This window comes from Lemur catta, chromosome 10 (assembly GCF_020740605.2).
Source record: "Lemur catta isolate mLemCat1 chromosome 10, mLemCat1.pri, whole genome shotgun sequence".
Lineage (NCBI taxonomy): Eukaryota > Metazoa > Chordata > Mammalia > Primates > Lemuridae > Lemur > Lemur catta.
This window is the reverse complement of record NC_059137.1, coordinates 10019010-10044507: the sequence shown is the minus strand read 5'-3', so window position 1 is coordinate 10044507 and position 25498 is coordinate 10019010. Positions and strand designations below refer to the sequence as shown.

The following is a 25498-nucleotide window of genomic DNA, read 5'->3' as shown; positions in this document are numbered from 1 at the left end:
CTGTGCCCGTGCCAGCCCCTACCGGGGATCCTCGGAGGAAGGGAAGAAGCCGGAGAACGAGCGCAGTTATGGCGTACACAACGCTGGGCTCGCGCGGGCAAGAGGCGCTCGCTCCCGGGAGAGAAGGCTGAGGCTCCACGAACGTAAGAGTACAGGGTCGACTGTGGCGGAAACCACCACGCCGGCTCTCAGGCGCGCCCTCCCACTGGACCCGCCCCGCCCTGCCCTGACGGAACTTCCGGTTCCGGCGTGGTCCGGAAGTGGGCGGGCAGCGGCTGCGCGCGGAGGAGGTGGAGGAGGTGCCGGGCGGCCGCTTCCCGCCCCCGAGCCGGAGCCGGTGCCGAGTGGAGCGGAGCCGAGGTTGGGCCCGGAGCGGAGCCGGCTGAGTGGGCGCCGAGCTCCCGCCATGGCCCGGAACACGCTGTCCTCGCGCTTCCGCCGGGTGGACATCGACGAATTTGACGAGAACAAATTCGTGGACGAGCAGGAGGAGGCGGCGGCGGCGGCGGGAGAGCCAGGCCCGGACCCTAGTGAAGTGGACGGGCTCCTGCGACAATATCCTTCCCGGTAGCGGCGGCCCGGCCTTCTCGCTCCCTTTGGCCCGGGCTCCCCTTTGGCCTAGACTTACCACTTTCCCCATCCCCGGCTTGGGCCCCTCGGGCCCGGCCTCCCCACTGCCCTTACCCCGGGCCCCTTCAGATCAGCCTCCCAGCTGCCCTCGGGCCATGTCCCCTCAGCCGTGGTCTCCACAGTTCCCCTATCCCCGGCGCCTTCCTCCTCAGCAGTGCAGCCCCACGCGGCCACTGAACCCTGGTGGACGGGCTCCCTCCGCGGCCCCAGGAGCACACCAGACGTGGCTCGGGCCCCGCAGGCCCCTCACCCTTCCGCTCGGCTCTCCTCTCCCCCCGCTCTCACCTTGCCGCCTCGTTCTCTCAGGCTTTCCTTTCAGCGCCCACCACTCTATCTCTCCCTTGTAGGAAATAGGGCCATTCACCGAGCTGGGTCGGCGGGAGGGGCCGAGGTGAGCCATCTCTTAGGAATTGAGCGGTCTGGGCAGCTCTGGGCACAGTCCTCCTGGGCCTGCCCTACCGGCCTTCTTGGGCCCCATTGCTGCACAGTACGAAAATGGGTGGGTGGATGGCTGCGGAAAGAAAGGACCAAGGGCAGAATGAAGGCTGCAGCCTCAGTTCAGCCTTGAGGTCTGAGATTGTGCCCCTTCTACCCTAGGGTCAGTCTGACCCTCGAGCTTAATGCCACCGGTTCTCACCTAGTCTCACTTTCCTCTGAACACCTTTGGACCTTGGTGGTCTCAGCCACGCTCAACAAGTGAGTTTTGGCTCCCCCCAGTAGCCTTCTTTTTTGCAGGAAGTAGTGGAAAAAACTAGTAGTTTAGAGCTAAGAAAAACTAGACACCGTAAAGCAAAGTGTAAAAGTAGAGCCCCAAAACTGGAAATGACTGTTCTTGTGGCCACAGAAAACAAGCGCTTAGAAAAGGAAATTAAAAATAGAAGTGATTGTCACAGCCTGCTTGGTCCCTTAGTAGTTGGAGCACAGGAAACTGACTTATTCTCACAGGAAGGATTTTTCTTTATTCAAATGTTGTTACAGGAAGTGCATTCCCCTCCCCCTGTGCTTGCCAGGGCACGGTTGGAGGCTCATACTTTGTATAAATCAGGTTCTCAGTGTTTAATCAGTTGACTCAACTTGGGAAGTCAGGCTCACTGCTTTTGGGAGGAGTCCTGCAGTGCTCCTCCAATGGGCCTTTAAAACAAAAACCTTCAGACTTTGTTTGAACAGGAATGTGTTTTCAAAGGTGGAGATTCAAACTTGTATTTCCTGCCCCATCAGGATCACCTCACTTATTCTACTGTTAAAGTGGGGTCATGGGAAGGGCCCCCAGGAAGGAAGGTTGGTTTTGTAGTGTTCTGTAGTCAGGTGCAGGGCCTGGCTCATGGCAGGCAGTGCTGAAAGGGCTCCAAGGTCAAGCCTTTGCGCCAGGACCCTCATTCCACAGATGAGACCAAGGCCTGGTCGGTGGCTGCCTTGGGCTTGTTGCTGCAGGGACTTGTTGAGGGTCATGTTTTGGTATACCCCTGCCAAGTGATAGGTTTCTTGAGGTCACTTAGCACTTAGAAGCCTGGGCTTAGCACATCCAGCAGCTGGTAGTTTCTCCACTAATGGCAGGTGTCAGAAACCTTTTTTTTTTTTGAGACAGAGTCTTGCTCTGTTGCCGCTTGTTGAGTGCAGTGGTGTCACCGTAGCTCACAGCAACCTCAAACTCCTGAGTTCAAGCCATCCTCCTGCCTCAGCCTCCCAAGTAGCTGGGACTACAGGGACACACCACCATGCCTGGCTAAGTTTTCCTATTTTTAGTAGAGACAGGGTCTTGCTTTTGCTCACGCTGGTCTCGAACTCTCGACCTCAAGCGATCTTCCCACCTTGGCCTCCCAGAGTGGTAGGATTACAGGTGTGAACCACCATGCCCAGCCTACTTTTTCTATTTTTAGTAGAGATGGCGTCGTGCTCTTGCCCAGGCTGGCCTTGAACTCCTGAGCTCAAGCCATGCTCCCGCCTCGGCTTCCCAGAGTGATAGGATTACATGCATGAGCCACTGCTCCTGGCCTGTGTCAGAAATTTTGTTATCATGGAGAGTGTGCCTCCTGGGATTGAGGTTAGCAGATGAGAACTGAAATCCTGGCAAATGTGGGGCCCAGGTAGGGAGGAAACTACTTATTGAGTCCCTATCATATGTCAAGAAATGGACTTACAGTAGATCACTGAATTTAAACTATAGAACTTCTAGGAGTCTGAGGAGAGTGGAGCAGGGAGAGGGGTTGATAGATTGGGGCAGGGGAGGGGGGGGTAGTGAGGGGGCATGTCCTAGGGCCATATAGGGAAGTGCATCACAGAGGGAGATCACACAGATGAAGTAGAAGGAACACAGGCTGTGCATCCACACACACCCAGCTCTATCATGCTAAAGCTTTTTGACCTTGCATAGGTCACATACCCTCTCAACCTCGGCATCCTCCTCTGTTAAATGGAAGACAGCCATTCTGGCCTCTAGGTTCCCTGGGAGTATCATGGGACAACATCAGCATCAGAGGGCACACAGTGGCACACAGGTGTACCAGACATGCCACTTGGGTCTGCAGGTAGAGCAGCAGCAGGGGATTGTAGAAAGAGGTTGGGTTTGAAAGCCAGCCAGATAGCATAGCTTTGTGACCTTGGGCAGGTAATTTCCCTTCTCTGAGCCTCAATTTCATTACCTTTAAAATTGGAATAATGATTCTTGTTACAAAGTGTTTTTTGGAGTGAGATGACTTGTGAAAGCACCTGGCACAGGATCTTGAGACCTTGTGACAATTTTAAATTATCAGTTCCTTTTCTTCTTCAGTGAAGTAGCTTCAAGTCCTCTGGATCAGGGATCTGTCTAGGGCATTGATTTTGAATGATTTTGCATCCCCCACCCCAAGGAAATTTGACAATGTTGGAGACATCGTGATTGTCACAACTTGTGAGTGCTACTGGAATCCAGTGGGTAAAGGCCAGGGATGCTGCTGAGCATCCTACAACACACAGGAAAGTTCCTACATCTAAGAATGATTGGTGTAAAATGTCAGTAGTGCCATGGTTGAGAAAGATCTAGAGGAGACCAAGAGTTGGGCAGGGGTTCCCCCAACCACCACAGCCTGTTTGTTCTCTCAAAGGGCCTAAAGCCAACAGAGTGCAGAGGCCAGCTTCATAAATGATGTGTGACTGCAGGGACGCCTCCCTGCTCTCTAGATCTCCCCAGCTGCTGAAAGCACTTACCCATCAATGGCCACAGTGATTGCTGGACAAATTGGTGCTACAGAGAGTTAACTCTAAAGCAGTGACTTTATCCCCATGGACTAGTCCATCTTTGGAATGATTTGCTTGTCACTTCTGTTAGGTTTAAGCGAAGAGAAAGCTAGCTTACGTTTCCTGTTAAGTCTCTGGGACGTTGCTTACTGCTTTGGGGACACCAAATTAGAAAAGAGTTAGGAGGTAGAGGTTATCATTGGCTGGTATCAGATTGGCCCTTGTTTGGCTGAGGAAAAGGAATTCCAAAGCTGGAAGATAAAGGTGGTGGGCTGCCTCTGGAACGTGGGAGGTGGATCAGAGCCAAGCAGGGAGCTGGGGAGCCAGGGCAGGGAGTGGCTTGCCTGGTGGCGCAGACCCAGCTCACTCAAGATGGAGCCCACACTGGCAAGCAGGAGACTCAGCTTTGCTCTAGAGGCCCCGTCTGTTCACACGTGGGTATCACTGTGTGAACAGGAGTAGAGACCTGATTGGGCAGAAGCCTTCCTTGTTCTATTTTTGAAGCTTTTTGGCTGAAGCCAATGTTTCACATGAGGAAATGAAAGTTGGCTGATGTAATTCAGTTGAAAATAGGTGTCACCTTTGGGGACCTAACCCAGATTGTAATTTTCTTTTGCGTGCTGGGTATTCAGAATTCAGCAAAGAATGTGGTGTCAGGATTGTAACTATGGTTTGTGGAGGATGGGTGGAGATTGACTCATTTTGTTGGCAAAAGGTTGTTTTAGATTAGTAAATCCCCTCCTGGAAGCATTTGGGACCCCATTGACCTGGGTGGGTCTTGGAAGATAGTTTTAACACATCTTAATTTTTTTAATAGTTGAACTGATAGAAAGCATTGGATGAAGAGTTTGTACCTTCATTCTTTCCTTTTTTAGGGTGAGAAGATGAGAATGACCTCCAGTTCCCATGCATGTTGCTGTGAGGATCTAGTAGGGCAGAGACAGTGCCCAGCACCAAGCAGGTGCAAGTGAGCTCAATCAGATTTCACTGCAAGTTACCCCTCCAGCGCAGCTGCTTTGAGGGGCAAGGTGTAGGGGGAAGCAGGAGGGGTTTGTAGGGTTGGCAGAGTGCCCTCCACCCTCCCTGTGGCTCAGGAAAGCTACAGACGATAAACAGGCAATGCCCCCTGGAAGCTGGCAGTGGAAGGTGGGTGGTATGGGTAAGATCCAATTTGACTCTGCTCTCCTGAGCAGTGTTTGAAGTGAATTCATTGATGAGAGCATGGCCGTGCTTTAACCTAGCCATCCTTAACTCTCGGTGTGCACAGGGGACATGCTTCGGGCATTTCATGCAGCCTTGCGGAACTCTCCCGTCAACACCAAGAATCAAGCTGTGAAGGTAACCGGGGTCGTGCTGCAGGTCTGCTGGGTGGTGTTGGGACAGGGCTGTGGTTGTCTGTTTGCCCAGCTTGAGTGTTTGTGGGAGTGGGTTGGCACTGGGCATTGCTTCCACGGAAGCCTCCTGGCACTCCCCAGATGTTAAAGCTTCTCTGACATCAAAGCTTTCTGTGTTTATAGTAAAAGCTCCCCAAAGAAATACTCATTTCTCCCTGGGGCCTCCTGGGGTGAGAAGTCAGTCCAGCCCTTGCTGATTAGCAAAACAGATAAATTAGCTTGCCATAAAGGACGGATCAGTGGTTATGCTTTTACAGGCTACTGAATAGGCTTTATCTGCATAAGGATTTTAAGTGCCTTTAAGATTTCTAGCCTTTTAAAAACCAGATGAAAACATACACTTACGCCTTACTGCATCACTTAGGCTGTCTAAAATTTGGTCCAAGGAAAGGGGTCTCCCTGCAGCTAGGAAGCTGGCATCTTGTGACAGCATCTTGATGTTACCGAAGGCTGCACCTTTACAGAGGTAGAGGGTAATGACCTCTGTTCCAAGGTATGAACACAGAAGCTGCAGCCACGCAAACTTTTTATTTGATTTTATTTTTTTTAAATAGACCTGCACTACTGTGATCCTGTGGGCTGTAAGGCCTTGTTGGTGTCATCACAAATAGTGATGCTTGTCCACAGTAAAACCACTATTCCCCCTAAAATAAGTGGAATGACTTATTGGCATAAGTAAGGGATACTTTGAAATTTAAACCAATAATAGTTTTAGCCCACTTACTTTGACCATTCTAGACGAATTAGATATTTGGCAGTGTTCCTGGTGAGTTCTGATCACTGGCTTTGGTGTTCCTGTGCCCACTGTGGCCTCACTCCCATTCTCTTTCCTCTGTAGGAGCGAGCCCAGGGTGTGGTGCTGAAAGTACTCACAAACTTCAAGAGCAGTGAAATTGAGCAGGCTGTGCAGTCACTGGACAGAAATGGCGTTGACTTGTTAATGAAGTACATTTATAAAGGGTTTGAGAAGCCCACAGAAAATAGCAGCGCAGTGTTACTCCAGTGGCATGAAAAGGTATGTGAACATATTTCCCCTGCAGGCAGCCCACTGACTTATCCCAGGGTTCAAATCAGCAGCCCAGGCCGGGCACAGTGGCTCACACCTGTAATCCTAGCACTTTGGGAGGCCAGGTGGGAGGATCGCTTGAGGCCAGGAGTTCTAAACCAGCCTGGGCAATGGCAAGACCCCATCTCTACAAAAAATTTAAAAAAAAAAATTAACCAGGTATGATGGCATGCACCTGTAATCCCAGCTACTAGGGAGGCTGAGTAGTAGGAGGACACAGTGAGCCTTCATGATGGTGCTGTGCTCCAGCCTGGGCAGCAGAGTGAGACCTCGTCTGTAAAAAAAAAAAAAAAAAAAAAAAAAAGCCAGATTTTCCAAAACAAACGTAGGATGGTCTGGTGGACATAATATAAGGGGACAAGCCTAAACCTTGGACATCTGAGCATTTACCTCTCCAAAGGAAGCACCTGGTAGGTCTCTGATAATTGCAGTTGCTTTTGCTTTTGAACTGCTGATTTATACTAGGCAGGACAGGGTGCCCTTGGTACAAGACATGGGGGCAGGTGACGTGGCATAGTAAGATGGTCACATGCATGGTAAGGTAGGTGGGGAGTCCCAGGTAGGAGGGAGGTTGGTCGCTGGTTGATTGGGGCTTCATGATACTTTCTTTGCATTGGTGGAGGCAGCTGCTGGGGGAGAGGGAGTTGGAGGGGTCTTAGAAATGCAGGCTGAGCCCTCCAGCCAGCTGTGAGGGCTTTCTGCCCTGGCCTCAGCCTTGCCCTGTGAGGAGGCAGTGGGCAGAAACCTTGACAGTCACTTAATGTGGCCTTCATCCATGTGAAGTAGAAAAAGCTGTGTCTGCCCTTCATGGTATAAGAGCAAGGCCCGTTGTCAAGCCTGTGTGCCACTGTGGCCCCCTCCCACAGACTCCCCCACACCCCCCAGTGCTACAGTGAGCATGCCACCATTAAAGGAGACCAGGCTGTTACACACCGTCCTTCCCAAGTGGCTCAGTGTTGAGTTGTGAGAGGGGTTCCCTCCCTTCCTGGGGGTTTGGCCCCTTGAGGCAGTAGCTGCTGGGCTGTGGTTCTGTGGTTGTGGCCTTTGGTCTTGCTGGTGAGTGTGCTGTGCCTCCTCAGTCTCCCCTCTGCCGGGGCTCAGTAGGTGAGGGTGGCTCTGGTGGTCAGGGGAGGTGAGCAAGCCCTCTACATGGTGTAGAGGCCAGGCCGTTTTGTCCCTTTAAGGTGACTTGGTGCCTGGTGCCAGCTGTGTCAGCAGGCAGCTCTCAATGGGCTTGGGTGCACCTCTGCCTAGGGCAGGGCTGGTAGGCTGGAAACAAAAAAAATGAGCTTGTCAAAAGGGAACTTGAGGGGCTCTGCCATGTGTGCTTGGTGACAGTGTTCTCAAGCCAGTTCTACTGCCCAAGAGCTGGGGTTCTCAGCATCCTTGGCTCTAGGAAGGGGCTCCTTGCCTAGAACATGGTCTGTTGCAGGCATCTTCTTTCAGAGGGTCATGATGGGATCTAGGTCAAGGGGTGCACAGTCCCATCTCCCTGGCTCCCCCTTGGCCTGCCAGGTCTCATTTGACACATTTCCTTTTCCTGTCCCCACAGGCCTTAGCAGTAGGAGGACTAGGCTCCATTATAAGAGTTCTCACAGCAAGAAAGACTGTTTAAAAAAAAAAAAAAAAGACTCATGTTACCTTGAGAAGAACTTTGGATGCCCAGGCTGGTGAAGAAGGGACTGACAATGGACCATCTTCCTAGGAACTCCCAACTAAACTATTTCAGGACATGTATCCGCTGAAATGTATTTTATTTTCAAGGTGGAGGGAGAAATCGTCTTACTGTTTCCTAAATCCTTTGCAGGATCTGATAGTCTATGCCTTCGTCTACAAGTAATGCAGAACTGACATTTTGACTGTTTACCAGAATGGCTGGCCGCCGTCGGTCAGGTGTACCTGTGTGCACTGGGGGAGGGATGGTTTGGGCAGGTGCAGATCCAAGGGCTGTGGTAAAAGGGAGAGCTTGTTTTTTTGTTTTTTTTTTTTTTGGGAAGTGGAAAAAAACCCGAGAGTTTGTACAGACACCCCGTCTTCCCAGAGAAGGCGGACGCTCTTGGGTTCATTGTAAAGTGCCTGCTGCATCAATAAAGCTCTTGGCTTATTAGTATATACATTGCGGTGTGTTTCATGTATGTAAGAAATGGTAACGAACGGGATGGTAATGAATGAGAGTCTGACTGTTCCAGAGACTCGGTGTGGAAGAGGTAGATGTGCGTCCCTGTTCAGCCATCCCTGGGGAGCGAGCATGGCAATCTGCAGGCCTCTGCCACAGCAGCACGGGAGCCTTGGCCACGGTGCTGCTGGCTGCTATGCAGGGGCAGTTTTGCTGAATAACTATTTATTGTTTCTTACTCCTTTGATTTGTATGTAATTTTGGAGCTTATTTAATTTAATAAAGTACCAAACATTTTAATAATTGATTGAGGCTTTAAAAGTCTTCAGTTTGTGTGACTGCACTTGGCTCTTTTGAGGGTGGGCCTGGTCACCATCTCCTGATGCTGGGTCGGCTGTGTTGCAGGAGTACTCTCACTGCTGCATTGACAGGTTTTCTTTAAAAAACTAAAAGCTAGAAACAGGGAGCAATCAGCCAATAGATATACAGAAGCAAAATATGGTTCCCTATCACCAGTAACAGTGAGCCACTCTGAAGGGCAAAAATGCTTTTCTTTCCTTTTCAGTGCATGCAACTGCAGCTTGCATTCTGTTAAAGGTAAGGGCCCCATTCGTATTCCTGAAGCTCTTCCAGGTCATATGGGCCTTGGATATAGACGTTGACCAAAGTGACACAATCCTCCAGCCCCAGCCCCTCTACAGAACCACTGTGATTCTTGGGAAGTAGGACTAGGCTATTGGTTTCATTAAATTGCATACATTGAGACCCCATCTCTGCCGGGCATGGTGCCGCATGCCTCTAGTCCCAGCTATCTAGGAGGCTGAGGCAGGAGGATTGCCTGAGCCCAGGAGTTTGAGGCTAGAGTGAGCTATGATGATGCCACTGCATTCCAGCCTATCCCCTCCGCTCCCAGTACACATATTTATTCACCCAAAGCCATTCTGGAGAGGTTCTTTCTGAAAGGTAAATGATCTCTAGCCCTTGAAGTTGGCCTTGAAGTATTAAATACAAGACATAATGTACTAGATACTAGATTTAACAAGTCAAAGAAACACTGACATACCAAACTAGATCAAGTAAAACCCACTGTATTGCATCTGAAGAGCTTTAATTAAAAAGTGTATTGCACCACAAATGAATTTTCTACAGCAGTTTCAGATAATACAATCCCTATTTACAACACTGAAGGAAAGGTCAAGACCCAACTGCTCATATAAAGGGCTATATATACTGTCTCTATCACAGAAAGTTTTATACAAGTAAAAGTGCATCAAATCACTTAGAATATTTACTCCACTCTTCCTCTTAAAGCTGAAGGAAATTCAACATGCAGGAGGAATCCTCCCTAAGCCAGTACAGACTTAGTAACAGCCCCACAGCTACACCTGAAACTGCCAGGGCAGTTGTGGGCAGGGGCGTGACGACCAGCTCAAGGGCTGGAGAAGCCACGGAGGAGTCAGACCCGGCTCCACGGAAATGTAGCTGCCTCTGGCAAGCCTTGAACTACCCAATCTTAGGGATTCTTTCCTGGAACAGTTGAAAAGGAGGAAATCCTACTTTGAAAAAAAGCTACCTCCTTACTCATCAAAATTGCAGAAAAGAACAGAAGGGACTCCTGTTTCATGTTCCCACTGGGTAAATGGAAAATAGCATTCTATACAAGGGACAGACATCTGCAATGAAGAGCCACATGAGGAGGTAGGTAGGTCACTGCAGAATGGCAGAGAGCCTGAGTTGGGACTAAGGTGATGCTGTCCTGACTTAGTACTTCACGGGAATTTAATAGGTTAACTCTGCAAATATTTTTCTGTGAGATATATATATTTTTTGATGCTAACCATAATTGAGAAACAACATCACTGGATAACTGATGATAAATTTAGGAGCTCCGGTAATTAATTCAGTTTTTATTTAACCAGTGAATCCTTCCTCTAAGTATAAATACAGTTTCCCTTTAGATTTGATACTGTGGCTTATCCAGAATGAGCATCTTCCCTTTTCCCCACTAATAATGAATATAAATTTTTATCAGTCACTTCCAGAGTCATGTGCATGCCATCGAGTACTACAGCCAGCTGGGGGCTGTCTGGACATAATCCATGAGTGTAGTGTCATCTTCAATGTTCAGGGGTTGGCTGAGGGGGAGAGAGTGGCTGCACACAGGAGGCGGACTGCCTCCCATGTTTTGGTCAAGTTGGGGGAAGGGACAGCTGCTGCTTCTGATGCACACAGCAGATTGTCCTTAAGTAGAAGAAATGTGGTTAGCACTTGCTCAGTGGTAGTGCAACACAGAATCCAAGCAAAGCCATGAAATATCGCCACTGCTTCAGAGAGGAGATGCCACAGAAAGCTAGTGAAATTACAAAGGGACAGGAATTCCAATTTTAGAAATAATTTCCTCTTGATGCTCTGATTTTCCTTTAAGAAACCAGTTAAATGGATTTTATAATACAGAAGACATGTTCATAATAGTGAAGAACTTTAACTATAAAAAATAGTTTTAAAATGGTTTACCAGCAACCTATCCAAGATAAGTACATTCATTAAAAAGGCAATTGAGTGTATTTGGTACTAAGGAACTTTTTATATATTTGCTAGTTTTCTTAAGTAAAGTGGAGATACTGTCAGAAAGTTGCATATTCTTCAATTCATCCACACTGGCCCTTAGACATGTACACATCTAAAGTTCAAGGTGGTTTAAGAAAAAAGGTGAAATAATATTTTCTTGAGAGGAAGGGATAAAAAGCCTCTTCTAACTCATCTGAATTTTTAAAGCCACCCCCACTGAGTTGGCTGCTCCTGGCAGAAGCAGGTGGGGTGGCCTGCTGGGCACCATTTCAAAGGGCATCTCTACCTCCAGCGTCATCACTCCATGATGACCCAGCTGTTGCTTCACAGATGCTGGTTGCTTCAGCTTAAGTGCAAACATTAAAAGAGGATTCAGGTGCAGATGGGGTGCTGGCCAAAGCTGGGATGTTAGCAGCACTGTGGAAATCTGGGTAGTGCCAGGACCCTCCTGTTTGGTGACCAGAATGACATAGGATCAGCTACCCCCTGAGGTTCATGTCAGCCTACAGGGAAGTGGGCCTTAAGTCTTGTAAACAATGTTTAGACGCTTGTACAAAATACTGCAGTTACAGTGATTAAAAACCCACCCAGACTGGTGTGTCAGTGTTCTTTTCACAGAAAAAGTGTCAACCCATGGAGCTCCATCCTTGGGTAGTTCCCTCTAGGACCACGGTATCCGAGGGTTTGAGATAGATGGCCGGATGCTGCCCTTGGGAGCTGGCTTGGACCCAAACCACGACATCTGCATTTGAAACAGAAAAAGCTGAGAACCTGAACCAGCCCCTCCTGCCTCCCACGCACCCTGGCTCTGGCTCTGGACAGCACTGAGGATGGTTCCAGCAGCCAGTCTACAGGCACATTCCAAGTAGGGGAGGGAAATGAGAGAAAAAAAAAACGAGTTGACAAGAACCAGGTAGCGGAACTGTAGGTAATTTTTCCTATTCTAGCATTTATGCAGATACTTTTGGAATTTTTTTTAAAGTCTGGGTGCTGGGCCAGACCTGGGGCTGCAGGTAAAATGATATCAATGAAAACGCTTTGAAAACGACAAGGCCTATTGGTTAAGTACAGCACAGACACTTGGGCACAGAGGACATCCTCACTAAATACTGCCTGGATCACGGCCACCCGACACAGCGGCACCGATCTGCAGCAGCGGCCACCTGTGTGCCCGGGGCTGTGCTCTGTCTGGAAGCCAGAACAGCGACTGGAGAACCCTACCTTATATTCCAGGGTTTCTTTGAGCATGTTCTCTTCCTCTTGGGAAAAGTTCAACAACACTGACACAGCTTTTATAAGATGAAAAGCCTGAAACAAAGTAAGTTTTGCTACCATGGACCTTCGTGGGGGTGGGGCGGGAGTGGGGCCAGGGAGTTTGGGGCATTTCCTGTTTTCCTTGGTTAGCGAGGACCAGGTAGTAGGTGAGGTTCTGGCAGTCCGAGGTTTGACAGCAACAGCAGGTTCTTTCTCCCCCTCCATCTTTTACCTCGGGGCCTGGCGGGCCTGCGAGAACTTCCTTAGCGTGCAGGGATGCTGGGTGGGTTCAGTTCCCCGGCCTCTGGCCTCACCATCCAAGTCAGGGTTTAGCAGTGGAGCCCAATCTCCCACCAGGAGCCAGTTCCCTCTGTGGCGCCGCCCCCCATCAATCAGCAGCCGATGCCCGCAGGGGAAAAACAACCACGTGTCCACATGGGCGGTCAAATGGGAATGTGGGTAAGGAGAAAGAAGTGGACTGGGTGGGGGCCCTGCAGGACAGACTCTGCAGGGCGGAGCTCAATACCCAAAAGGCACCTGGAAGCCCTTTACCTCAGATTCGCGACAGGACATGAATTTCAGAACCACATGCTTAAGGTACTCGAAGTTGATCTCACGGGCATCAGTCAGGTCAGCGTTATTCGTGACAGAAGGGGCCATGTTTGCCATCTCAGGTCCAGGTTTCTCCCGGACTTCAAAAAGCTCATTATCAGGTCTGATTTTCTGAAAAACCAAAGGGAGAGATGATTGAACCCTTCCAGACAGGTGTAAAAACCACATGAGATTCACCCGGCCCAAGCCGTGATCACCATCGTGGGGCAAAAAGGGCCCCGCCTGGGAAGGAAGTGCCAGAGTCTGAGGAAGCTCGGCACCTCCAGGTGGGGTTGACTGCTGAGGGGAGGGAGTGAGGTCACTTGGGGAAATTCAGATGCTTCTTTATCCATGTCAAGGACACATGCCCTGTGGCCTGGAGCAGAGGCGCTGCTCTCATCCCACATCAGGCCAAGCACTCTGCCACACACATTCTGTACAAATGTCACTGCACTGACTTTGCAGAGCAACCCCCCATTTCTGCTGAGGACCAAGGCTCCGAGAAGGCAGGCACATGGCCATGGTCACAAAGCCACTTCTCAGAGGCGTGTTCAAGCTGGCAGGGGCACTGTCCCTCCAGCCAACATCTGACTTCCCAGAGACCCCTTGCAATCAATGGTGGGGGAGCATTAGGCATCAAGGGACCCCATGAGGACAGAGAGTGAGGGACGGCACAGGGAGGGGAGGGGACGGGCTGAGAGCCTGGGCTGGCACAGCACGTGGCACTCACCAATTCCTTCTGCAGAGTCTTTTTGAGTTCCAGCATCCGCTGCTGCATCTGCTTTATAGTCTAAGGCAAACCCCCCAAAAAGCCAATCGTGAGATGCACATTTCACCATCTTTAAGGTATAAACAGAACAGAAAGAGACCCCTGTACACCTGTGAGAGGTCTCTGCCCTGAGAAGTCCTCCTGAGAGGTCTGTGCTCAGTTGTCACACCCACGTGCCTACCACTGTTGGGCTGTATTTCCTTCTAGGTCCCACAATGGCCACAGAGGGTCACTGTCCCTCTGTGCAGATGAATGCCCCAGTGCTGCCCAGACACTTCCCATGGGCTTGGTGCTCCAGCCTGCTGCTGGCCACCTCCACAAACAGCTGGGCTGCAAATGGCTGTGGACGATGTTTTGTCCTTCAGAATTGGATGCACGTGCTGTGATCCCCAGGTAGGATCCCCAGGCTACAGTTTATGGTTCTCATTATCACTGTGGCTCTCTGAAATACCATAATTAGCAATGTGTATTTTGAGCAACGGTAAAAGGTCATGATTTTTCTGTACAAACCAACATTGGGTTTTATATCCTTTATTTATTTTTCTTTCTTTTTATATATTTTTTTTTTTTTTTTTTTTTTTTTTTTGAGACAGAGTCTCGCTCTGTTGCCCGGGCTAGAGTGAGTGCCGTGGCATCAGCCTGGCTCACAGCAACCTCAGACTCCTGGGCTTAAGCGATCCTACTGCCTCAGCCTCCCGGGTAGCTGGGACTACAGGCATGAGCCACCATGCCCGGCTAATTTTTTTTGTATATATATTTTTAGTTGGCCAGATAATTTCTTTCTATTTTTAGTAGAGACGGGGTCTCACTCTTGCTCAGGCTGGTCTTGAACTCCTGACCTTGAGCAATCCACCCGCCTCGGCCTCCCAGAGCTAGGATTACAGGCGTGAGCCACCGCGCCCGGCCTCTTTTTATATTTTTTAAACTTTTTTTCAATAACCGTACCTCCGATAAACCTCACTGACTACAATATTGCCACTGCAAAAAGCTATCCTTTATTTATTTTAATTTTTTTTAGACGGGGTCTCACTATGTTGCCCAGGCTGGCCTTGAACTCCTGGGTTCAAATGATCTTTCTGCTTTAGTCTCCTGAGTAGCTGAGACTACAGGCGTGTGCTACTGTGTCCAGCTTATTTTCTTTTTTTTAATTAGTGAGTATAATTAATATTATGAGCCTTACATGTAATTTATGACACATTACATTATTCATTAGAATGCTGAACTCTATTTTTCCAATTAAAAACTTTATAATCGGCAATACAGGAAAACATTTTATTATTTATTTATTTATTCATTCACCACTGCAACAGGGTCTTGTAGCAGGGGAGAGAGACTGGGCTTGGCTTCAGGAAAAATTTTTAAATAAAAAATTCTCCAAAGTCTCACAGCTATAACATCAAAATAAGTTTTCCTTGTGTACTTCTAGTCCACATCCCCATTGAGTAGTTAGAATTTTGAATACTCGAGTTCCATTTATCGGAGTTTTCACAGCGTTCTACAGTCCTACTGGTAACGTTTACTGTGACAGGAACTGCAGTGGGTGCCCCCATCTTACTGCGTGGCTGGCTTTCCAGTTTGAAACGAAGCTGCAATAAAGACTCAGCTGTGTTTCCTCAGGAGAGATGCACGCATTTGCAACTACCCGCAACACACCCCCTTCTGCAAGATGGCAGACACCCTGTGGTTTCTATCTGTATTCTCCTGGCTGACCATGAGGCTGGACATCGCCCCAAAAGTACATCTGCTATTTTATCTTATGTTACTTGGTTTCCTGGGGTTTTTGCTCATTCATTAATTCATCCAATAATTACTGATTACGTCCCCTACTATGTGCCAGACACTGTCCTAGGGGCCGGAGAAGCAGCAATAAACAAAAAGAAAAAGTTCTGCCCTCAGCAGGGAACAGAATCAGTAAAGACACAGCACATCAGAAGGTGGTAAGAGGCACGGAGAGAAGGGGTTCTGGTGGGGAGGCTGGTTAGACGGGGCAGGGGAGGCCTCCCTGATAAAATGATACCATAAAGGAAGTCAGGGTCATTGGGGGAAGAACCTTCCAGACAGAACGCTCAGCAAGTGAAAATGCCCTGACGTGGGAGGGCGCTTGGTGTACTCACAGATAGGCAAGGCCCACGTGGCTGAGACAGAGTGATGAGGACAGAAGGGCCAAGGTGGAAGGGTAGTCATGGGGCCAGATCACACAGGCTTTGCAGGCCACAGCAAGGACTTTGGCTTTCATCAAGAGATAGGAAGTCATCAGGGGACTGGGACGGAGGAGTGACAGGGAGACCAGTTAGAAGTCCAATGCCACCTCCTAGAGAAGAGGTGATGGTAACGTGCAGTGGGTGGCAGTGGTGAGAAGTGGTTGATTCTGGGTAAAGTTTGATGCTGGTGGACAAAGAACCAAGGCGAGTGAGGATGACTCCACGGCTTCTGCCGTCTCCTGAGGCGGGAAAGGTCGCCGTGGGAGCCAGTGAGCGCCGGGAGGCTGAGGTGTGGTTGCGGCGGTTTTAAGTTTCAGGTGACTCTTAGACATTCACATGGAGACACGGGACAGATTCATGAGACTGGAGTCCACGGAGCTGCCTGAGCTGCGCATAGGGGTGCGGGTGAGATCACTGAGGAGTGAGCACAATGCAGAGAAGGGTCAGCGGGCTGGACCCTGCCGCCCACGGTACCTGCGAGTGGGAAGGAGGCTGGCCCCGAGGAGGAGGAGGAGGAGGAAGAAGCACAGAAGGGAGCTTCAAGAGGAGGGAGAGACATCTGCCCAGCGCTGCCCACAGGCCAATCAGAAGGACAATGAGGAACCAACTTCTGGATTTAGCACTGTGGATGTCACCGAGTCCAATGAGAGCTTTCTTCTGCGGAGCGGGGAAGTCCGATGGACGGGGCTGAGAGAGACGAGGAGGGGTGGAAACGGAGACGACAGATATGGAAAGTGCCAACGTGAGAGTGTGGGAGGAGGGCAGAGAAGTGCCGCAGTAGCCAGAGGAGGACGAGGGCTCAGTGCTTTTATTAGACTACGCTTGCAAGTGGATGGAAGGACTCCAAGAAAAAACAATGACGCAGGGGAGAAGGGGGAAGCGGCTGGAGCTCCTGAGAGGGCAGGAGGAGTGGGGCGGAAGGACAGAGGGTGGGTGGGCGGTTGGCCAAGGTCACAGGAAGGCCTGGAATGGAGGCTGTAGAAAGTCTCTTCTCCATGAAGTAGGATGTCAGCAGGAGAGCGAGGGTGGGAGAGGTAGGACTGAAGTTGAAAGAGAAGGTAGAAATGAAGTTGAGATCAAGGGCAGCGGAGCATTACGGCCTACAGAACGAGGCAGGACTGCAAGGGATGTGCCAGTGTGACTGTGCATCCTCCCGCAGGCATGGGGCTGGGAAGAGTTGGGTTTAACCAGAGCTGGGGCTTGGCCGGGCAGTCTGAGGACAGGGAGAGAGGCTGGAGAACGGAGGGTGCCAGTGAGGCAGAGTCATCACGACACAGTGTGGACACCGAGCTGAGTGGGGAGACAGGGAGGCTCTACGGCCAGGGGGGCCAGAGGCTCAACACACGCAGTCCTGGTGGGGCCCGCATGAAATTCACAAACGGGCAAACCGAGACTTGAGTGTTCAGGGATGTGAGCTGCGGTGGTACAACTAGACAGAAAGCAAGGCAGTCACTCCACATGGTCAGGATGCAGTGACTGAGGGGAGCTGCGGGGGCCTGAGTGGGCCCTGGCTGCTGATGCTGGCAAGGACCCGATGCCTGTCCAGGCTGGTTCCGTGTGTGTTTGCTTTTTGTTAATTCATTGAGCCACACATTGTTTTGTACACTTTTCCGCATGTATTTTATATTTCACAGTGAGAGATTAAATGAGAGAGAGAGAGAGAGAGAGAGAGAGAGAGAGAATGAACACTCTTTCCCTTTGTTAAAAGATCTAAAAAAAAAAATGCACACATGCAATTTGAGGGCAGAATTTCAGGCCAGAGCAATAACCAGCCAGCACACTAAGCTTCAAAGAATACTTTAAAAACCAGAATCAAGGGCCAGGTGTGGTAGGCCAGTAATCCCAGCACTTTGAGAGGCTGAGGAGGGAGGATTACTTGAGGCCATGAGTTCGAGACCAGCCTGAGCAACAGAGCAAGACCCTGTCTCTACAAAAAACAAACAAACAAAAATAGCTAGGTGTGATGGCTCGAGCCTGTAGTCTCAGCTACTTGGGAGGCTGAGGCAGGAGGATCCCTTGAGCCTAGGAATTCGAGGCTGCAGTGAGCTATGATGATGCCACTGCACTCCAGCTTGGGAGACAGACCAAGACCCTGTCTCAAAACCAAACCAAACCAACCCGAAACACAAATGAAGATCAAATGAGACCCCGAATTTCCAGGTGCAGGGTGTGGTGGGATCGTGACATTTATTGAGCCTCTTCCAAATAGCAGGTTTACAAGATAGTTAACAAAGACCTTCCCCTAACTGCCGCCCTGCCCCCCACCGCCCCCTTGCCAGAAAGCAAAAACCCTTAATGGCAGGTGTCAGTGCTATCATCCCAAAGCTGTAGAAAGGAAGTGCAGAGGTGAGAGGACTATCCCTATGGCCCGCCTGGGGACACCAGAGCTGGCAGGGAACACCTGGACTTGCAGCTGCTCAAGCTCTGACACACGAACAGTATCTCAAGGGGCTGGGAGAAGAGGAGGTCGTGGTGGGTGGGGAGGATTAAAAGGAAGACAATGCCAGAGGCAAACGGCAGAGGAAAGGCAGGAGGCAGCTCTTTTGCTGAAGGAGGTAACATCTCCCGAGAGCTGCCAGGGCACCAGCAAAACCCTCCGAGATGAACTAAGACATTTCAGGCACCAGGGTGGGGACAGAGTGGAGACAGAAACTGTCGAGGCCCAGGGCATACTCACCTTATTTTTCTCTGCAAGTTGCTGCTCCAAGTCCTGTTTCTCCTTCTGTAGCTGTCCTAGATCCATGGCCCCAACCTCCCCATTTGGTGTTCCTCCTGCAGCTGGAAGCTGGTACAAGGCCTTCGAGGTCACCTGCAGGGTAGTGGCAGCAAGTTGAGAGCCAGGACAGGTAGTGCTGAAGCTGCGTGGGGAAGGGGAGCCAGCTGGCTCGCAGGTGTGGCCTGATGTGCGCCCACAGGCAGCTGGCCGGGAGCCAAACTCAAACTATGGAGAAGATGATCCCGCCACTGCCTTCCAGAGGGACAGTTAGCTTTCCATGCAACTAGCTTTTGCTCGGGCCACAGGGCTTTGAAACTCTGCACACTGACAGGCAATGCCACCTACAATGGGCCCTTCAGGCCTCATGACCTCCTAGCCACTTGAGCATCCCCATGTTAAAAGAAAGGACACTACAGCAAGGGGCAGTGCCCCGCTCACTGTCTGCCCACTGCCACCTCCCTGCCAACTCACAGCATCACCCTGTGCCCGGCCGCAGCAGCCACACAGGCACAGCTGGGACTTACGTTTGGCTCGCTGGCTGGCAGTGCCTCGCCCTGCTCTGGGCCCCGCAGCCTCAGCAGGTCCTCCTGTTCCGCGGCTGCCGCGGCCTCTTCCACCCTCAGGCTCCGCAGGGCCTCCAGCTCACCCTGCAGTTGGCGCATCTGCAGCAGGGCTGAGTTATGACCTAGGTTGGGGCAGAGGGGAGGTGTGCACTGTGAACCCAGTGATCCCACGCTGCTTGGTGACAGGGCTATCGCCAAGCAGGAAAAGGAGAGAAGGCCCGGCCAGGGGGAGACTCCTCACCCTGCTCCAGCTGGAGAATCTCCTGCTCTTTCTGGAGAAGCACTTCAGCTTTTTCCTGTAAACTCTGCTCTTTCTCGTCTATCATGGCTGTCAGGTTAGCAGCCTTGGAGAGAAAAATCAACTCGAGAGAAGGTTGGCAGCAGTGACCCTATGTACCCCCATATGAATCTCCACTTTTCCACCACCCAAGGTCCACCATGAATCCCTCCCTGAACGACACAGCCCAGAACAAGCTCCACGCTAAGCTCTGCTCCTATGAACAAGCACAAGTCTATTCTCCTTGACAGGGTCCCTGCACAGGGGCAATTGCCTCTCACTGGCCCCCCCACCCCCCGGCCTAGAGTGGCCCAACCAGAGGTGTGGCCATTCTGCCCAACCTTCCAACAAGCTGTCATAACCATGACTTCCACTTCCTGAATGCCTGTGATGTGCCCAGCTCTGGCGGGCGTCTGATACACATTACCTCACTCCAGTAGCCCGGACGTGTGATTAGAAGGACTAGTGTCTTTAGCAGAGGAGACTCTGAGACTCAGATTTTAAGGACTTAAAATCTTACCAAAGGCCTAGAGCCAGTTAACCAGGAGGTCTGGGGCCAGATGCTAAGACTGTCTTCAAAGGAGGCATTTCCCACACTTCCTGCTGAGAGCTCAACCCAAACTGCTGTAGCTGTCAGGACATGAGGGCAGTGCTGGGCCACATCACAGAATTAGAGCCCGGTAGGTCCCGGGCATGCACTTTTTTCCTAGGTAATGTTTAGAACTAAAACTGACCATCAAATATTAGAAAAGGACATCCTGTGGGGTGAGGATTTCTTTAAAACATTTTTCTCCCACCTTCCTAAAGATCAGAGGGGCATCACGCAGCTGACTGCATTCCCCGAGACCTGTGTCCGCCCCCTACCCTGGACAGAGGGGGCCACTCCGACAGTCCCACAGCCGGATGGTGACTGGTCGGGGAGCATCATCCCTCAGCGTCAAACAGGGCCCACCTGTTGCTGGAACTCTTCCCTTTGCTTCCGCACCTCCTCCAGGGCTTGCGCCATTGCCACACTCACAATTTCTCTTTGGCTCCACTCCTCCTACAGTCCAGAAAACAGGCAGGAGACTGAGCTCCAAAACTCAGTTCACATTTTCTTAGCTGCATACTTTGCATGAAACCTGACAGAGAGGTACTGCCTTGCGGGGCCACAGCAACATTCTACCCACTTCCCGAGGTTCCCAGGCTGCCCTCCTGCTGAAATGTCATCTCTATCCCTCTGGTAACTGTCCCTGTGGACAACCCACTGACTTCTCTGGAAACCAGCTAAGGGTCGGTTTGTCCCATGAGCATACCAGCTGGTACCAGACCCAAGCAAGGGGCCCAGACTTGAAGAGCTGGTCTAAGGAAATCAGCATGTAACAAGACAGACTCCCAGGCTGTTATGAACAGAGTGGTGGACTGGGACAATCCCATCACGGAAAGAATAATGAGCAATTCCTGCAATTTAACAGGATAAAATGTCATGGACTTGGCCGAGTGTGGTGGCTCATTCCTGTAACCCCAGCACTCTGGGAGGCTGAAGCAGGAGGATCGCTTGAGCCCAGGAGTTTGAGGTTGCTGTGAGCTAGGCTGATGCCACCGCACTCTAGCCTATGCAACAGAGAGAGACTCTATCTCAAAAAAAAAGTCATGGACTCATCAAAATTACCCCATTTTTATAGGAGAGAAAACAAAGGCTCTGGAAGGGTAAGTAATTTGCTCAAGGTCCTAAAGCTAGTAAGAAAGCCAGCCTGTGTCTGAGCTCAGGGCCAGGCCTCAGATGCCAGACTCTACCTGCCAGAGTATCTTCTACCACGAGCAGGGCTGCCCCCATGGAGCACAGAGACCATTCCCGGGACAAACAGCACAGCCTTACTGAGACTGGTGCCCGTGCCTGCCAAGCAACCCCAGATGTCCCAGATGACTTGGCAGGCACCTGAACACCAGCCAGGAAATGCCCTGGAGAGAACAAGAGGTGATGTCCACTGTTTCTGTCTACCCAGACCCCACCTCTTTTTTGGGGTAAGAGCCTCACTGTTCGTGCTTCCTATTCCCATTCTGAAATTCCACGTGGTTCTGGCAGGGCTGATGATAGTAATACCCTGATTTTGTGGTATGTGATTTAGACCTGGCCAATTGTAGTATCTCACCCCTTGACCAAATAAATGAATCCAAGGGTGGCTGTCACTCAAGATGAACCAATCAGAGTCCTTTTTACATCAGAACCCTTCTTTATATGGTGAAGCTGAGGGGGAGAAGCCCTCTTTCACCTGCGGTGCTAAGCTGGAACATTCCAAGCCTGGAGCTGCTGTGGCAATGTCTGCAGATCTGCAGAGCAGCCCACAGAGCGGAGAGACCAAGATGCTGACAGGCAAGAGATAGCCCAACAGGGCGCAGTTCCAGCCCGACCAGTCTTTCTAGTTCAGCTACCCAGCTCTCCCTAAGAAACCTCCCTTTCCACTTATGGCCTGACCAGTGGGGCAGTGGTGGTGACATCAGCCTCATCCACCTCGCACTGTGGGTTGTCAGAATTGACCTTTAGTGAGTTCACCTCTGGCAACAAGGAAATGCTGGTGCCTGAACTCAAAAGGCCGAAGGTGGGACTTTGGCAAACTCCAGACAGCATCCCTCGTCGGGGGCCTAGGACCATCACCTCCTCCCAAATGCCGGTTTTGGGGGTGGTTCTGTTGATACAGGGGAGGAGCAGGAGGTGTCAGGCTCAGTGGAGAGGATGGGGAGGCCTGGGGGAGATGACAGGAGGGCCATGCCTCCTCAGAAGCCTTTTCTGGGCAAGTTGGGGAGAGACGCTATTCTACACAGCCAGGAGGCAGAGGCTTGTGTAAGACAGAAAGGGCAGGCGAGGGCGGGAAGCAGAGACTCACAGCACCTCCGTGCCGGGGACCTGCACTGGGCACTTTTCACCCACAGTCATGTCTGATCCTGAGGAATGCTCCTGAGGTCAGGGGCTACCATCTTCAGTTCAAGAAAGGGAAAATGGATTCCCTCAAGGGTCAGCTATTGTGGGACTAGGCTGGCAGGCAGAACTGAGTCTATGTGGCTCCAAAGTCTGTGCTAGTGCCACAGAGCCGCTAAGATCCGGGACTGTGGGATCTGAGGTTGACAGTTCCAGCTCAGGTTCGCTGTGTGGAAAGCGCGGCCTGTACCTCTCAGGAGCCACCAGGCCACCCACGTGCAGCAGCCTCTGCACCTGGGGATGATTTCCCAGGACGGGCGCAGGGAATAGCTGTTTTGAAAAATATGGATGAAAACAATTCTAAATGTATGTGCACCTAATAACAACAGTGCTTCAAAATATAAGAAGTGAAGACTGACAGAACTAAAGGGAAAAAGAGACAAATCCACCTTATAGTTGAAGCTTTAGCACACGCCTCTCAGTAACTGATGAAACAAGTAGATAAAAATCAGAAAACATGTAGATTTCAATACTACTATCAACCAACTTGACCTAATTAGCATTTACTGAATACTCTAACAGCTGCATTGAAATATGTGCCAAGATAGACTATAAGGTGGGTCATAAAACAAGTCTGAATAAATAGCAAAGGACTGAAATCAGAGTATTATCTAACCAAAATTGTATTAAAGTCCAAATAGCCAGAAAATCCCCCAAACTTCTGGAATGAGCCTGCGCGTGCTGGTGTTGAGTTCCCGCCTCCCGGCCAACGGCCACCCTCTCGCATCCTGCGCTGTGGCGCCGGGCCTGCTGCCCCCCCGCTCTGCACTAAGGTCTGCCACAGGGAGGGCTGGGGAGACTGGGAGGCAAGAGGCTCCTTCAGGTCGGCTTCCGGTTCCGGGGAGCACTATCCCAGCAGCGCTTCTTCGCCTGGCAGCAGCTGCATCCTGCCTGCAGTTTTCCCAACACCTGCTGCCTCACCCCACACACCAGCACCCCCTCTCACAGGTCTGCGAGGCCAATCTGTGGGCTCCACCTCTTCAGGCCTAAATTGAGTAATTCCAACTTCTCCACTTTGTTCCCTTAGTCCAAAGGGTTGGAAGCTGCAGTTGCCACCTCTATGTCTTTTAACTGTTTCTGCCCCGTTAAAAGCTTTACTTTAGAACACATATTCTCATTCAACTAGGTGGTTCCTACCTCCTGACTGCACCTTCAATGACAGACACACTGTGAGTCAGTCTCCGTTTCTGCCAGTGTCAGCGTATCAGCGCCCACAGCGGCTGTAATACATCACCACGAGCCCAGTGGCTTAAAACAACAGTAGTTTATCATCTCACAGTTCTGGAGGCCAGAAATTTGAACTGAGCCTTATGGGGCTAAATCAAGGTAATGGCAGGGCAGTGCTCCCTGCTCCCTCAGGAGGCTGAGGCAAGGTCTGTTTCGTTGCCTCTTCCAGCTTCTAGAACTTCATTCCTTGCCCCTTCGCCCCTTCCTCCACCTTGAAAGCCAGCAGTGTAGCACTTCCCAATCTCTTTGCTTCCATTCTCACATCACCTTCTGCCTTCTGGGTAAAAGCCACCTCTCTCATACAAACACAGTTGTGATTCCATCTGAGACCCACTCAGACAATTCAGGATAATCTCCCCATCGCAAGATCCTTAATTTAATCACCTCTGCAGAGCTCCTTTTGCCATGTAAGGTACCTTTCACAGGTTCTATGGATTAGTTTTGCTAATTTATATTTTTCTAGAATTTTACCATCTCATATAACTTTTAAAATGTATTGGCATAGGTGGCTGGTTAGCTCAGTTGGTTAGAGCGTGGTGGTAAAATGTACTGGCATAAAGTTGTTTATATTCCTGTTTTTAATGTCTGCTGGACATGGAGTAATGTTTTCTTTTTCATTCCTGACATTTGTTATTTGTGCCACTTCTTTTTTTCCTGATGATTCTCACCCAGAGTTTAACAACTTTACTAGTCTTCAAAGAATCAACTTTAGGTTTCATCCATTCTCTTTATTGGGAGAGGATCTCATTTATTTTAATTTTCTATTTCATTAATTTGTGCTCTTACATTATTTCTTCCTTGAGTTGATTTGTTGCTTTTTTTCTGATTTTTTGAGATGGATATATGGCTCAATTTTCAGTCTTTCTTCCTAAAAGATGCACTTGAGACTAAAATTTCCTTCTAAGCACTGCTTTAGTTATATTCTACCAGTTCTGAAATATAGTATTTACATGATCATTTATTTCAAAATATTCTCTAATTTCCATTGTGATTCTTCTTTGACCTATAGGTTATTTGGAAGTATACTTCCTAATTGCAAACATGCAGGGGCTCTATATATATTTTTTATTTTAATTTTTTTTGAGATAGGGTCTCACTCTTTTGCTCAGGCTGCAGTGCGGTGGCTATTCATAGACGCGATCATAGCTCACTATAGCCTGGAATTCCTAGGCTCAAGCAATCCTCCCGCCTCAGCCTCCCGAGCAGGTGCGCCACTGTGCCCAGCTAGTTTTCTATATTTTTATTACTGATTTTTAGTTTCACTGCATTGTGGTCAGCATACTCTATGTGATTTCAAGTCTTTGAAATTGCTTGAGACTTACTTTATGGTCAACAATGTACACCTGAAAAGGATGTATATCTTCTGAAATTGTTGGGTATAGGGTTCCACGTATGTCCATTAAGAATATTAATGGTGGTGTTCAACACCAACACTACTATATCCTTATTCACTTTTTGTCAACCTGTTCTGTCAATTAAAGAAGTTTGTTAAAATATCCCAGTAAGATTGGAGATTTGGGCCAGGCGCGGTGGCTCATGCCTGTAATCCTAGCACTCTGGGAGGCCGAGGCGAGTGGAATGTTTGAGCTCAGGAGTTCGAGACCAGCCTAAGCAGGAGTGAGACCCTGTCTCTACTAAAAATAGAAAGAAATTATATGGACAGCTAAAAATATATATAGAAAAAATTAGCTGGGCATGGTGGCACATGCCTGTAGTCCCAGCTACTCGGGAGGCTGAGGCAGGAGGATTGCTTGAGCCCAGGAGTTTAAAGTTGCTGTGAGCTAGGCTGACGCCACGGCACTCTAGCCAGGGCAACAGAGCGAGACTCTGTCTCAAAAAAAAAAAAAAAAAAAAGAATTATTTATCTTCCTGAAGAATGGTTCTCCATTTTTATTAATAATGGTTCTTGCCTGAAGTCTACTTTATTAATACAGCTACTCCCAGATTAATTTTAGTT

At 49.9% G+C, this 25498-nt stretch overlaps 2 protein-coding genes across 10 annotated transcripts in view; one reads left to right on the top strand and one right to left on the bottom strand.

Annotated features, from left to right (window-relative positions):
• The first annotated feature begins 257 nt into the window (after positions 1 to 257).
• ARPC5L (actin related protein 2/3 complex subunit 5 like) lies at positions 258 to 8417 on the top strand. 2 transcript variants are annotated; one of them, XM_045562683.1, is made up of 4 exons: positions 258 to 555; positions 5109 to 5181; positions 6076 to 6252; positions 7856 to 8417. In XM_045562683.1, the coding sequence occupies exons 1-4, from the start codon at positions 407 to 409 to the stop codon at positions 7916 to 7918; spliced, it is 462 nt and encodes a 153-aa protein (XP_045418639.1). In that variant the 5' UTR covers positions 258 to 406; the 3' UTR covers positions 7919 to 8417. The 2 variants fall into 2 exon arrangements, with proteins under 2 accessions (XP_045418639.1, XP_045418640.1); XM_045562684.1 differs by lacking the exon at positions 7856 to 8417 and adding an exon at positions 1228 to 1326 and having other exon boundaries at positions 262 to 567; positions 5111 to 5181; positions 6076 to 6218.
• The window catches only part of GOLGA1 (golgin A1), a 51995-nt gene continuing 32927 nt past the window's right edge, over positions 6431 to 25498 (bottom strand). For 4 of the 8 annotated variants that reach the window (XM_045562678.1, XM_045562676.1, XM_045562677.1 and 1 more), the window contains 7 exons: positions 20311 to 20400; positions 19323 to 19425; positions 19043 to 19203; positions 18480 to 18611; positions 13563 to 13622; positions 12794 to 12964; positions 9511 to 12295 (listed from right to left, as the gene is read on the bottom strand). In XM_045562678.1, coding sequence (XP_045418634.1) covers positions 11600 to 12295; positions 12794 to 12964; positions 13563 to 13622; positions 18480 to 18611; positions 19043 to 19203; positions 19323 to 19425; positions 20311 to 20400 — 1413 coding nt within the window. In that variant the 3' untranslated portion in view covers positions 9511 to 11599. Of the gene's footprint in view, positions 6578 to 9510; positions 12296 to 12793; positions 12965 to 13562; positions 13623 to 18479; positions 18612 to 19042; positions 19204 to 19322; positions 19426 to 20310; positions 20401 to 25498 lie in introns of those variants that run through there. The other 4 variants (XR_006737779.1, XM_045562681.1, XM_045562682.1 and 1 more) reach the window with 4 other exon arrangements.

Coding starts and splice junctions, on each gene's coding strand:
- ARPC5L (XM_045562683.1), top strand. CDS start 407: ATGGCCCGGAACACGCTGTCCTCGCGCTTCCGCCGGGTGGACATCGAC. Junction 5,182..6,075: donor CCAAGAATCAAGCTGTGAAG/GTAACCGGGGTC, acceptor TTTCCTCTGTAG/GAGCGAGCCCAGGGTGTGGT. Junction 6,253..7,855: donor TACTCCAGTGGCATGAAAAG/GTATGTGAACAT, acceptor CTGTCCCCACAG/GCCTTAGCAGTAGGAGGACT.